The 14,142-nt window shown below is 36.2% G+C and overlaps 1 protein-coding gene across 3 annotated transcripts in view; it reads left to right on the forward strand.

Moving 5' to 3' along the window:
* AP3B1 (adaptor related protein complex 3 subunit beta 1) overlaps positions 1-14,142 on the forward strand; it is a 291,386-nt gene that overhangs the window by 17,942 nt on the left and 259,302 nt on the right. For all 3 annotated transcript variants that reach the window (XM_063604200.1, XM_008966887.6, XM_024928836.4), the window contains exon 2: positions 10,025-10,100. In XM_063604200.1, the coding sequence (XP_063460270.1) occupies positions 10,025-10,100 (76 nt within the window). The remainder of the gene's footprint in view (positions 1-10,024; positions 10,101-14,142) is intronic.

Genomic DNA, 14,142 nt, shown 5'->3' on the forward strand with positions numbered 1-14,142 from the left:
CTTGCTCTGTTATCTTGTATGATTTCTTTGGTTGTCTCCTTGTACTTCGAGACCTCAGATCACTTATCCGTGGAGGTCTTTTGTGATCACCCAGTCTTACTTTATTGCATTCCTTATTTTAATTGTTTCTGTACTACTTATCTGATCTTTCTTTATGTTTTTGTTCCTCCCTGCTTTCTTCCTTCTCTGCCTTGCTCTCTCCCTCTTTCCTTCCCTGCCTTCTCCTTTTTTTCCTGTCATTCCCCTTAAACTCCCTCCCACCAATTCCTTGTTTGTTAAAATTTAGGTCCTAGAATATTCAGGGACTTCAGTACTTAGAGCAGCTTCTGGCATATAATGGATGTTGGATAAATAAATGTGCTAGGCCCAGTGATAAGTGCTTTATGATTTTATTAAGTCTTCATGACAACCTATTTGAAATAGACATCAGCTTTTAGTTTTGTTGATTTTTCTCTATTGTAGTTTTGTTTCATAGAGGCTTTGTGATACTAAGATAAAAGCTTCAGAAAATAATACCAGGTAGCTAAATAAGTTAATAATACACTATAAATGCAAAACATGTTAGTCTGTTTTATTAAATTCTTCTTGTATCTTTATTATTTTATTACTTGTACTTTGAGTTCAATTTGCTGTTTTTTTTCCTAGCATTCTGAGATGGAAACTTAGATCATTGATTTTTAATCTTTCTGATTTTGTATTGTAATTAGAAATATAAATTTGCTTCTTCTTCTTCTTTTTTTTTTTTTAGGGGCAGGGTCTTGCTCTGTCACTCATGTTGAAGTGAAATGGTGCGATCTTGGCTCACTGCCGCCTCAGCTTCCCAGACTCAAGTGGTCCTCCTACCTCAGCCTCCTGAGTAGCTGGGACTAAAGGTGCATGCCACCATGCCTGACTAATTTTTTGATTTTTTTGTGGTGAAAGGGTCTTGCCGTGTTGCCCAGGCTGGTCTTGAACTCCTGGGCTCAAGCAATCCTCCCACCTCAGCCTCTTGAGTAACTAGGACTGTAGGTGTATGCCACCAAGTCCAACTAATTTTTGGATTTTTTGTGGAGATAGCGTCTTTGTTATGTTGCCTAGGCTGGTCTTGAACTGCTGAGCTCAAGTGATCCTCCTGCCTTGGTCTCCCAAAATGCTGGGATTACAGGCATGAGTCACCTCCCCCAGCCTAAATTTGCTTCTAAATATTGCTTTAGCTGCATCCCACAAGTTATGAAATGTTGCACTTTGTCAAATCACAAAGTATGTTGCAGGCTGGCATGGTGGCTCACACTTGCAATCCTAGCATTTTTGGAGACTGAGGTGGGAGGATTGCTTGAGTTCAAAAGTTCAAGATCAGCCTGGACAACATAGGGAGACTCTATCTCTACAAAAAATAAAAAAACATTAGCCAGGCAAGGTAGCACATGCCTGTAGCCCCAGCTACTTGGGAGGCTGAGGTGGGAGGATCTCATGAGCTTAGGAGTTTGAGGCTGCAGTGAGCTGTGATCATACTACTGCACTCCAGCCTGGGCAATAGAGCAAGACCCTATCTCAAAAAAAAAATTACCATTATGTGAGCACTTTTTAGTTTTTATTTTATTTTTTAATTATTGATTTCTATTTAGATTCCACATACTCTGATTCTTATACCTTTCAAATTTGTTGAAACCTTATCCAGCATATAGTCTATTTTGGTAAATGTCCTATGTACAATTGAAAAGAATGTTTATTCTGCAGTTGTTGGATATATTGTTCTATGCTTGTAAGTTTAAGTTGTTTAATTATGTTGTTCGAATTTTTTACACCTGTATTGAATTTTTTGTTTCCTGGTTCTGCCAGTTACTGAGAGGTGTGTTAAAATTGCCAATCATGGCCGGGGGCAGTGGCTCATGCCTGTTATCCAGCACTTTGGAAGGCCGAGGTAGGTGGATCACGAGGTCAGGAGATTGAGACCATATTAGTCAACATGGTGAAACCTGTCTCTACTAAAATACAAAAAATTAGCTGGGTGTGGTGGCGCGTGCCTATAATCCCAGCTACTTGGGAGGCTGAGGCAGGGAAGTTGCTTGAACCCGGGAGGCGGAGGTTGCAGTGAGCTGAGATTGCACCACCGCACTCCAACCTGGTGACAGAGCAAGACTCTGTCCCAAAAAAAAAAAAAAATTGCCGATCATGATTATGGATGTGTGTTTTTCTTCCATGAGTCTGTCAGCATTTGCTTTACATATGGAAACTGTAAATTTAGAATCTGTATAAATTGCATATAAATGTAAAATTATTTTCCTTTTGAAATGATACCCTATGTCCAGGCAGCAGATCTTCAGCTTTTATTTGTTTGAAAACCACTTTATTTCACCTTTAGTGAAATAAAGAATATTTTTAATATCCTGGGTATGGAATTCTATGTTGGCATTCTTTTCTCTTTCAGCCCTTTAAATATGTCATTCCGATATCTTTTGGCCTTTGTAATGTCTGTTGAAATGTTATTCCTTTTAAGGTAGGGACCAGCAAACCACCCATCTGTTTATGTACATAAAGTTTTATTAGAACACAACCATGCCCATTTGTTTTTGTATTATCTATAGATGCTTTCATTGTGCAATAGCAGAGTTGACTAGTTACATCAGAGATTGTATGGCTGGTAAAACTTAAAATATTTACTTTCTGGCCCTTTACGTTTGTTGACTCCTGTCTCAAGGTAATTTTCTGGATGCCTTTTTTTTAAAAAAAAGATAGGGTCTCACCCAGGCTGAGTGCAGTGGTGTAATCATAGCTCACTGCAGCCTTGAACTCCTGGGCTCAAACAATCCTCTTGCCTCAGCCTTCTGAGTAGCTAGGATTATAGGTGCACACTATCATGCCCAGCTAATTTTTTAAAAATATTTTTTGTAGAGACTGGGCCTCACTATGTTGTGCCCAGACTGGTCTTGAACTCCTGGCCTTAAGCAATCCTCTTGCATTGGCCTCCCAAAGTGCTCGATTATAGGCATGATTCACCATGCTCAGCCTCTGGATGCTTTTAAGATTTTTCTCATTGTTTCTTGTTTTCAGCAGTTTGACTATGCTGTACCTGGTGTAGTTTTATGTTTGTCCTTTTTTTCTAAGATTTTTAAATATGTGGGTTTATGTTTTTCATAGGTTCAGAACAATTCTTAACCATTATCTCTTCAAATACTGCTTTTGTTTCATACTCTCTTTTCTCTTTGGAACTCTAATTAGAGGTATGTTAGAAATTTTACCTTTATCTCATATGCCTCTGATGCTCTGTTCTATTTTTTCCATTCTTTTATTTCTCTGTGCTTCAATTTGTATATTTTCTCTTGACCTGCCTTCAAGTTCGATAATCCTTTTTTTCTCCTATTTCCAGTCTGCCATTAAACCTATCTAATGAGTTCTTAATTTCGTATACTATACTTTTCAGTTCTGAATGTCCATTTGGTTGTTTTGTATGGATTCTGCTAATTGTTGATTTCTGTGTTGTTTCATCTGTTTTGTCCATCTCTTCTACATTTTTCTGACCATATTAATTGTAATTATTTTAAAATCCCTGTGTGATAACTCTGGTATCTGAGTCACTCGTGGATCTGCCTCTGGGTTTTTTTTTTTTTTTCCTTTTTTTCTTTTTTGGGCGGGGGTAATTTCATCCTGTTTTTAGTATGTCTCGTAAGTTTTGATCAGATGCTAGGTATTTAGGATAAAAATGATTGATGAAGCTTTGGGTGATAGCTTCTTCCATACAGGGCTGGGTTTTTGTTTTTGTTTTTTTTTCCAGCCAAGCAAATAGAATGTAAGCAGATCATTCTGATCTTGTCAAAGCTCAGTTTTAGACTTTTTAAGGTCTTGTTTATGGAACTTTTTCTTATACTCCTCGGGCATCTTCCTTAGCACTCTGTGTGGCTCTTCAGTAATCTTAATGGAAAGTCCAGGGCATTCACCAAAGCCTCTCTTCTGAGGACAGACTTGACAGCTGCTGTTTTTTGTTGTTTCCTGGAGTCTTGCCTTAGGAATTGCAGCCAACATTTTGCACACAGATTTTTGTGTACCTTGTCTCTGGTTCCCTCCTCTGTAATTTTGTCCTTCAAGTCTCAGTCATTGTGGCAGCCCTGGAATTCAACATTTGTCTCCTCAAGTTATTAAGACTGTGACTTCTCCTTGGGTTCTGTTCTCCCACATGGCAATTTGGGAAATGTACTGAGGGAAAAAGCTGGTGTGAATGAGGAGTTCTTTTTTTCCCTTGAGAGAGATAGGTTCTTACTCTGTCACCCAGGCCACAGTGCAGTGGCATCATCATGGTTCATTGCAGCCTTACCCTCTTGTGCTCAAGATTCTCCCACCGTGTCTCTGAGCAGCTGGGATTACAGGCTCATGTCACCACACCTGGCTACTTTTTGTGTTTTTAGTGAAGATGGAGTCTCACCATGTTGCCCAGGCTGGTCTCAAACTCCTGAGGTCAAGCTATCCGCTAGCCTCGGCCTCCCAAACTGCTGGGATTATGTTAATAGGTGTGAGCCACTGTCCTGGCCTAGGGGCTCACTTTTTGTGCTTCTCTTCTTTCAAGGATCATGGCCCCTTAAGAGTACTTGTGTGTGTGTATATGTATATGCATACATATATGTGTGTATATGTATGTATTTCGGCTTTTATAGTTATTTTCTATGGCAGGTTTAGTTTTTTGTAAGCTACAGTGTCATGGACAGATATGGAAGTCCCTACAGTATATTCTGAATGTAGCAGCCAGAATGATCCTGTTAAATAGATCATGACTCTCCTGTGTTCAAAACCTGCAGTTCTTTATTTATTCAGAGTTAACACCAAAAACTTTTAGAGTTATTTGACCTGCTTATCCTCCCTGTCCCCCTTTGCTCCCCATGATATCTGCATAACTAACTCTCTTATTTGAAAATCTTTGTTCAGATGTCACTTTTAAAATTTACTCAAACTGTGCTATTAAAATTGCCTCCTTCTTTCCTTTCTGTATCCTTTTCCTCTGTTTTTTCCCCCTATATCACCTTATGACTTAAAAATGTCTTATTTATTATGTTTGTTGTTTCTTTTACTTAATAGAATGAAATCCCTATGAGGGCAAGGGTTTTTCCTATCACTTTTGTTCATTGCTGTGTCACAAATGCGAATGGAGAACCAGATGAGAATAGAGCTTCAGAATCTAAAGGAGGAGGGAATTTCAAGATGGAAGAGTAATGGTCATATGTATCAGATGTCAACAGAAAGAGCCAAACTTTGTAAAATAATTGAAGAGGTTTATTCTGAGCCACATATGAGTGACCATGACCTCAAGAGATCCTGAGAACATGTGCCCAAGGTGGTTGGGTTACAACTTGATTTTATATTTTTAAGGAGACGTAAGACATCAGTTAGTACATGTGAGGTATACATTGGCTCAGTTGGGAAAGGCATGACAGCTTGAAGCAGGGGGCTTACAGGTTACAGGTGGATTTAAAGATTTTCTGATTGGCAATTACTTGAAAGAGTTAAGTTGTTATTGAAAAACCTGGGATCAAGAGAAAGGTGTGTCTGGGTTAGGATAAAGGGCTGTAGAAACCAAGATTCTTATGAAGTCTGTTAGGTGGCTGCCTTTAGAGACAATAGATGGCAAATGTTTCCTATTCAAATCTTTAAAAGTGCTGGACTCTCAGTTAATCTCTTTAGAATTGTTAGAGCCTGGAAGGGGAAACTCTGTAGAGATCCTTTACAGATGCAGATTTTCTTCCACAAAAGGGTGCTTTGCAGGGCCGGTTCAAAAATATGGCAAAGAAGCATATTTTGGGGTAAAATATTTTGATTGCCTTCTTTATATGTCATGTGACGTTATGCTAGAGTCAGGTTGGAAAGTAAGCCACGTTATGTAGGGTTAAATTAAAATCCATCTGATGAGAATTTATGGTTTGTAGGGCAGGACTCCTCAGGCCCCTTAGGAATTTGGGCAAGAGAGAAAAAAGTCAGAGTTTAGTCCTCACAAGTACAGAGGAATAATCTGAAACTATTCATGAGATTTTACCTTGGATTTTTAAATTAAGACGTTGTTTGTTACCCTGTGTGAGAGACATTTTAAATTAAAGGTAAATGAAATTACCAAGAGTTGAGGAAGGGTCTGTAGGCTTTTTTCTTTTTAATCTTGTGAACAGTATAGGAGGAATATTCATATTTATTTGGATAATTTATGATTCTGACTTTTAGAAGGTTTGTTTGTTTTTTGTTTTTTGAGATGGAGTTTCACTCTTGTTGCCCAGGCTGGAGTGCAATGGTGCCATCTCGGCTCACTGCAACCTCCACCTCCCAGATTCAAGCAATTATCCTGCCTCAGCCTCCTGAATAGCTGGGATTACAGGCATGTGCCACCATGCCAGGCTAATTTTGTATTTTTAGTAGAGATGGGGTTTCTTCATGTTGGTCAGGCTGGTCTCAAACTCCCGACCTCAGGTGATCCTCTCGCCTCAGCCTCCCAAAGTGCTGGGATTACAGGCTTGAGCCACTGTGCCCTGCCTAGAAAGTTAATAGATGGGTGAGCAGGTAAAGACACTAGCAATGGAGTTTTTTGTTTCTATTCACTGTTGCATTTATTAAGTGGAGGCTTTGTGCCAAAAGTTTTCCCCCTATATTACCTCATGACTTAAAAATTTCTTACTTATTATGTTTGTTGTTTCTTTTACTTAATAGAATGAAATCCCTATGAGGGCAAGGGTTTTTCTGTCATTTTTGTTCATTGCTGTGTCACAAATGCGAATGGAGAACCAGATGAGAATAGAGCTACAGAATCAAAAGGAGGAGGGAATTTCAAGATGAAAGAGTAGTGGTCATGGGTATCAGATGTCAACAGAAAGAGCCAAAGTTCTGAGCACTCTGCAAGGGAAGCTTAGATCCTAAGTGAACTGAAAATGTTCCTAAGCCTTAATGTTTTGCACAAAAACATTATTATTATGAGGGCCACTCCCTTTAGCTACTTAGCACTGGGAAATGGTAAGTTCTGACTCTGTTTCCAGCGTTTTTTCTGCACATCCATTCATATTTGCAGCGCACCACTTGGATAGTAGCATCTTTTATTGGAGTGGTTCTCTATGCCTAAAGAGGTGCCTGTGTTTTGGAATTTTTTGGTAGGGCTCCATAAAGGTCCAACCTTCCCTTCGTTGAATATTTTTATACATCCTTTTTTGGGCATGTATCTCTGATTGGAAATTGCTATTCCTTATCACTTTTCTAGTCCATGATTCCTGGATGTAAGTTTTAGGTGTTGCTTTCTATGGTATATAAATTTTGGTGTACCATAATTTTGAGGAAAAAGAAGGTAACTTTGTAGTGTGGGGCTCTCAAATGGTAAAAGTCCTTTCTTTTTTCTTTTTAAAATTTCCAGTCCAATATTGATGGATACTTCTACAAAATACAATAAAAAATAAATTACTAGAAAAATAAAATGGGCCAGGCGTGGTGGCTCATTTCTGTAATCATAGCACTTTGGGAGGCCGAGGTTGGTGGATCACCTGAGGTCAGGAGTTCGAAACCAGCCTGGCCAACATGATGAAACCCCATCTCTACTTAAAATACAAAATTAGCTGGGTGTGGTGATGCACTCCTGTAATCCCAGCTACTCAGGAGGCTGAGGCAGGAGAATCACTTGAATCCAGGAGGCGGAGGTTGCGTGAGCCGAGATCACACTACTGCATTCCAGCCTGGGTGACAGAGTGAGACTCTGTCTCAAAAGAAAGAACAAACAAACAAAAACATAATAAAATTAAAGAAAAATGAAATGAAAAAGGCACACAAAATAAAATACAAGCCCCACTTTTTAAATTAGACTCAATAAACATAAAATTACATTGTCAAATTGTTCCGTCACGTTTCTCAATGTGCTTATTCTGAATTTTGGTACCTATCTCCTCATGGGTTGGTAACAAAAATTTGTGAATTAGTCATGATTCTTGGACCAGACTTTCTCAGATCATACTTTAAGTAGCACTGATATAGTGTACAGTACTACATAGTCTTAATTTTCCCCTTAATTTATGTTGTCTTTAGAAGGAGTAGAAGGTTTTAATGAGTTATGGATTATAGATTTATTAAAAAGAGAGGTAATTTACACTACATAATAGCCCTAACACATCCCTAGTTCTTATATATAACTGGTAAACTTTATTTTTCAGTTATAGTTACTAGTTCATTCTGGGGCTAAAATAAGAATGACTTTCCTGGTAATAGTAAGATTTGCCTTAACTGTTCAGTTATATATTCTTCTCTGTCCTTTGAAACTTAAAACTGGCCTATTTTGAACATGAAAGGAAAAGTTATACCATTTAACACCACAAGATGTCACTTATGTAAAAATAAAGTTGGTATCCTAATACTCAAAGCTAGAAAGCTACAGGTAACTAGGTAAATGAAGACACAGGTAAATTAAAAATGAATATATTTGAAACAACTATTGGTTTTCAGCAAAGAGTTGAGGAAAATATTGCTAATTCAGCATTATTTTGACTCAAATATTGATATTTAGCAAAACAGTATCTAAGATTTATGCAGTAATACATGTTAACTGATCATATTTGAATCTACGTAATGAAGAAGGTAGACCTAAAAGAACTTAATAAAAGTTAATGTATTTTGAGGGTAAAGTACGTGTTATGGTATTAACTTTCCTAAATCTGTACTGTTTTGGTGACAGGCAAAGAGGAATTTGGGAAGAAACATGTAATTTATATCAGAATTTTAAATAGATCCTTATGACATATGTGAGAAGCTGCATATTACATCAGGTTGAAACAGTGCCTAGGATTTTTCTTGTCTCTTCCCTGAACCTCAGAATTATTAGTTTCTCTTCCTATATTAATGCAGTATTTGTTGTTGAAGACTAGCTTTTCTGTTAACCATGAAGAGCAAAACCTTTAGCTTTAATATTGAGATTCTGTTTTCTTGTTTTTAGTTTCAGAGAGCAGGTGCTTGTTCTGGGCACTCTGGGAATTTGGGCTTTAGATGAGCAAACCAAGTTTCCATTAGTTTACGAGTAAGACTATGCCTGGAATTAGAGGTTGGGCTGTTCTAAAAATTGACACTTCATTCCTCTTCATTGCTCACTTCTCTCTCCAGATAAAACTGGTAGAGGATAATAATGGGACACTTTGGGGAACAGAAAAGGGGAACAAGCAGGAGAAAATTGTTTTCTTTTTTGGCATGTGTGTATGTGTGACCACATTTCCTTTCTATTTAGTTCCTATCGAATTCTTTTTTTTTCTTACCTAACTTCAGTAAGATTTTTTTAAGGTTTCTTTTAGGGTTTAGGTTTTTCATTATAAAAGTATACATAGTCATTAAGTAAATAGGAAAATACAGCAAAAAGTAGAAGAACAAAATACAGTTACATATATAGTTCCATTAATTTCTCTCCCTTTTCTGTTACCTGTGAAATCTGAAAGAGCCTGAAAAGTTTTATGCAGGGATCCTAAATTCCTTAAAGTGAACATTTATAGTATGTGTAGTAGTTGTATGTTCTCAGAGACAGTTTTTATTTATTACTACCTCTACTGTTTAAATATTTTCAAGCTGTATTTTTAATTAGGAAGAAGTAGGTGTTTTAATTATTTAATTGTATTTTGTCTTCTCTACTGGTCACCATTGCATTTAATTTTATGAGCTGTTTGGAAAGTAAGGCTCATTTTTTTCATAATAAATTTCATTGCATTTATTCCTTTTGAAAAAAATGTGCTTAGCTTTTACTTATTTTTTTCTTGCAATGACAGTTTGTAACATTTAACCCTTGTATTAGTTTGCTAGAGCTGCCATAACAAAATGCCACAGACTGGGTGGCTTAATCAGCAGAAATTAATTTTTTCACAATTAATGCCTGGGAGTACAAGATCAAGGTGTTGGCGGGTTTGGTTTCTGCTGAGGCCTTTATCTCTGGCCTGCAGATGGCCACCTTCTTGCTGCAGTTATTTAACATTGCCTATGATATTACTTCTAATTCTTGTGAAAATGATATATTTTAAGCTATCTAATATAAAAATCAAAGTATGGATTTTTTTCTTCTCTTTTGTAATAGGAATGAAGATCTAAAGCAAATGTTAGAGAGCAACAAAGATTCTGCTAAACTGGATGCTATGAAGCGGATTGTTGGGGTAGGTAAAATACTCATTTACTTCAATTTTGGAAAAATGGACAAGCAGTGATCATATTATTATATATATATATAAAAATATGTTAAATACCAAGTCTAATATTCTGTTTGCCCTTAATATTAACTTAGAATTTCCTGTCCAAAAATGTTAAAGAAAAAAGTACATTATTGAAGTGTCAAAAATCAAGAAACTTAGGTTTTAATTTTATCTTTTCTCTGTTTTAATTTCCCTGTATCTAATTTCAAGGTATTTCCACTATGAGAATGAGGTAGTTAGTCATTTTGAAGACAAAATAAGATGATATACAAGCTATTTTGACTTCCTACACAGAGGGATACTAAAGAATGATTTTTTTTGTCCTTTCACAGCCTAAATGTTCTGAGCATACTTTCATCTGTTTTTCAAATTCTCTTACTACCAATAGAAACACTTTATTCAGTTTAGAAGCCTAGAACTTCTAATAAATATTATTAAATATAAGAGCATTCACCAGTGTTCAGCTGTAAAGCAAAACATAAATAATTGATTAATAAGTTATGAGGATTCTATTGCCAGAGAATTAAAGATATAATATAGTTCCTTAATTATTTTTAATGTTTTAATTTTAATTTTTTATTTTTCCAGGGTTCTAGTTGTATATACCATCTTTAGTAAAATAGTTTTGCAATTTATGTTGCACTCTCTGTACGTACTCATTTGATTTTCCACATTCACAGAGAAAAAACTTGCTTAATTCCAGTGACTATCTGATGCTCAGGAGTTTTGCTTTTGTTTCACTGGAATCAAATTCATAAAACTGAATTTTCTTATTAACACTATCCTTTTTATCACCACCATTGCTGATTTTATTTTCCACTTAATTTTATATAATAAGGTCAAAATTGAATACATTTGCATAATTGCTTAAATAAACTACTGTAATAAGGCGATGACACAACTAAAACAATACTGTTTTCCAGCAGGCAGTGCCATCGTATGAGAGCTTCAGATCTCTTTTCCTTTCTTGATATATTGAAGTCCAAATAACAGGTATCAGCATGCTCTGTTAAAAAGTGAGGTGGTATGAAAATCAAATATATTAAAGTCAAGTACTAATTGTATCTGTAGGACATCTGTAAGTGACTCGATCCTTGCTTTCATGTTTATGTCATTTGGCAGTATAGGGGCAATTTTGAGGATTCCATTGTAAATTTTTGATTTGTTAATGTTATGCTCTATACATAGGGGTATTTATGGGCAGGCAGTTCTTGCTTTGCATGGCTTTTATACATATGAATTTCAGTTACTACAGTTTAGTTAAGTGACACCAATCCCCTAACAATATGGTTCAAATTTCATTTACCATGGTGTATTAACTGTATACTTGGATAATGTACAAACTTGACTGCTAGCTCTTCATTCTACAAATAACTATGTAAATTACAAACATGTATCATGATCCATGATCAATCATGTCACTTCTTTCAGAATCTGTCAGTGATTGGTCACTGTGCATCTGTTACTCAGTTTATGCACAGACAACAAAGCATGTAGTTGTGTTGCCTCTTTGTCTCCCAGTAAGAAACACATGTGACATTTTACAGAAATGAATAATTGAAAGAGGCATTTGCCCAACAAAGTGAAAATACAGCAAAGAAATGAAAAGTGATAACATGTAATGAAAATCAGGTAAAATATAAGTGAAGTTATACAGAAGTAGCTGGCTGTGGAACTACTCACATTACACGTTTTTAAGAGACTGAATTTATAGCTGGAGGAACTTGGTAAGGTGAGATTTTCAACCAACATAAATGATGAAAGTGATTTTGTTGAAGAGCATGAAGCTGTCTCAGAGGAAGTGATGCTGTCAGAAGACCTCACATTCATTAAAGGAACTCTAGGAGATAGTTGAGAACATTGAAAATGCAAAGGGTAAAATGTTGGAAGCTGATCCAGACTTAGAAAGGAGCATGATAATTTACTGAGGAATACGAAAGATTCTTCCTCAGTATCATGAGTTAAACACTGATAAGAGAACAAGTTCTGTTCAAACCACTCTTGATAAGTTCATTTTCTTTGCCTTTTTTTTGTTTTTTTTAGAGACAGGGTCTTGCTCTGTTGTCCAGGCTGGAGTACAGTTGTGCAGTTGTAACACATTGCAGCTTTGAACTCCTGAGCCCAAGCGATCCTCCCACCTCAGCCTTCTGAGTAGCAGGGACTACAGATGTGTACCACTATGCCCAGCTAATTTTTTTATTTTTATTTTTTGTAGAGACAGGGTCTTGCTATATTGCCCAGGCTGGTGTAGAACTCTTGGTTTTACTTGATCTTCCCACCTCAGCCTTTCAAAGTGCTGGGATTATAGGTGTGAGCCAATGTGCCTGGCCAAGTTAATTTTCAATTTTTCTAACGTTTTAAGTTATAGTATACTAAATATTGATTTTTATTATTTTTTCACTTTCCTATAAATTTATAACTGACAGTAAAAGAGTTATTAATGCTTTGACAGAAATTTTAAATAGTATCCAGGGATTTAGTGAAATAAATTACCTTAATGGGATGTAAGAGCCATAGTTTAAAGAAATAAATAAGGGCAGTCCCTACTTTGCATGGTAGTGCAGGTCTATGCCCTGCAGGAATGCAAGCAGAAACCATGGAAAGAAATTTTAATAAGCCAACTGGAAAAATTACAATTGATCTATGATGCTTAAAATTTTTGTCAAAACAGGAAAATTAGCTGAGTCAGGTGGTATACTGTTTTGAGTTAATGACTGTAATAAATAGTTTTGTATAAATCTTTCCAGACGGACTGTTTATCCCTTGTTCTTTCCCTTTCTTCCTTCAATAACAATGCTTTGGTTCTATGTATGCTTTAAAGGATTCAACTTGGGGCTGTTGCTTGCATCTTTTAAAAAATTATTGGGTTGGAAATTGTTTAAAAGACCAAGATTTTTCTGCAGTATTAGTGTGCATCAGGATGAATTCCTGGTTATCAGGCCTGAGGTTTTACTGGTGATGTGACACCTATAGAACTTTAGTGGGTTTTCTATCAGCTTTGCTCCAATGTAGTCTCTGGAATACAAAATAAGGGTCAGTTAACTTTCTGTATCTCCATTTATTCTTGACTGTTGATTCTTAAGAGTTACTGTTGGGTCTGAAACCCTTTGAAACCTTTTCTTTCTGTTTTTGTTACCTGTGAATTAGCTAGCAGTTTTCTGTAAATTCAAAATTCTGAACTTTTATCTCATCTTTATTGCTTTGAAGAATGACCAGTGGAAATTAAAAATTAAACATAATTTCATCCTTTTTCAAAAAACTGGGTTTAAAAATTATGTGAATTTTTGGATCTAGATTATTATTCAATACAGTCATGCATCACTTAGAGTCATGCATCGCTTAATGACAGGGATGCTTTCTGAGAAGTGCATCCTTAGGCAGTTTGTTGGTGTGAACCTTATAGAGTACTTACACAACCTAGTATACTTACACAAGCTTACTACACACTTAGGCTATATGGCATAGTCTGTTCTTCCTAGGCTATAAATCTGTACAGCATGTTACTGTACTGAATACTGTAGGCAGTTGTAACACAATGGTAAGTATTTGTGTATCTAAACGTATCTAAACATAGAAAGTTACAGTAAAGATACAGTATTATAATCTTACAATAAGATTATATATGTGGTCCCTCCTTAACCAAAACGTGGCATGACTGTAATTTAAAAATAACACAAAATTCAGTCATTGTATTATACCACATTAACAGAAGGAAAGGGAAAAATCCCTCACAATCATCTCAATTTATTCGGAGAAAGATTTGACAAAATTTAATACACTTTGATGATAAAAGTACTCAACAAACTAGGAATAGGAGGAAACTACCTCAACCTATCTGTTAAAGAGCAGGTGTGGAAAACCCAAAACTAGCATCATACTCACTAGTGAAAGACTGAAATCTTTTACTCCAAGGTCAGAAACAAGGATGCTTGCTTTTACCACTTCTGTGCAACACAGTATTGGAAATTTTAGCCAGAACAATCATGCAAGAAAAAGAAATAAAAGA

This window comes from Pan paniscus, chromosome 4 (assembly GCF_029289425.2).
Source record: "Pan paniscus chromosome 4, NHGRI_mPanPan1-v2.0_pri, whole genome shotgun sequence".
Lineage (NCBI taxonomy): Eukaryota > Metazoa > Chordata > Mammalia > Primates > Hominidae > Pan > Pan paniscus.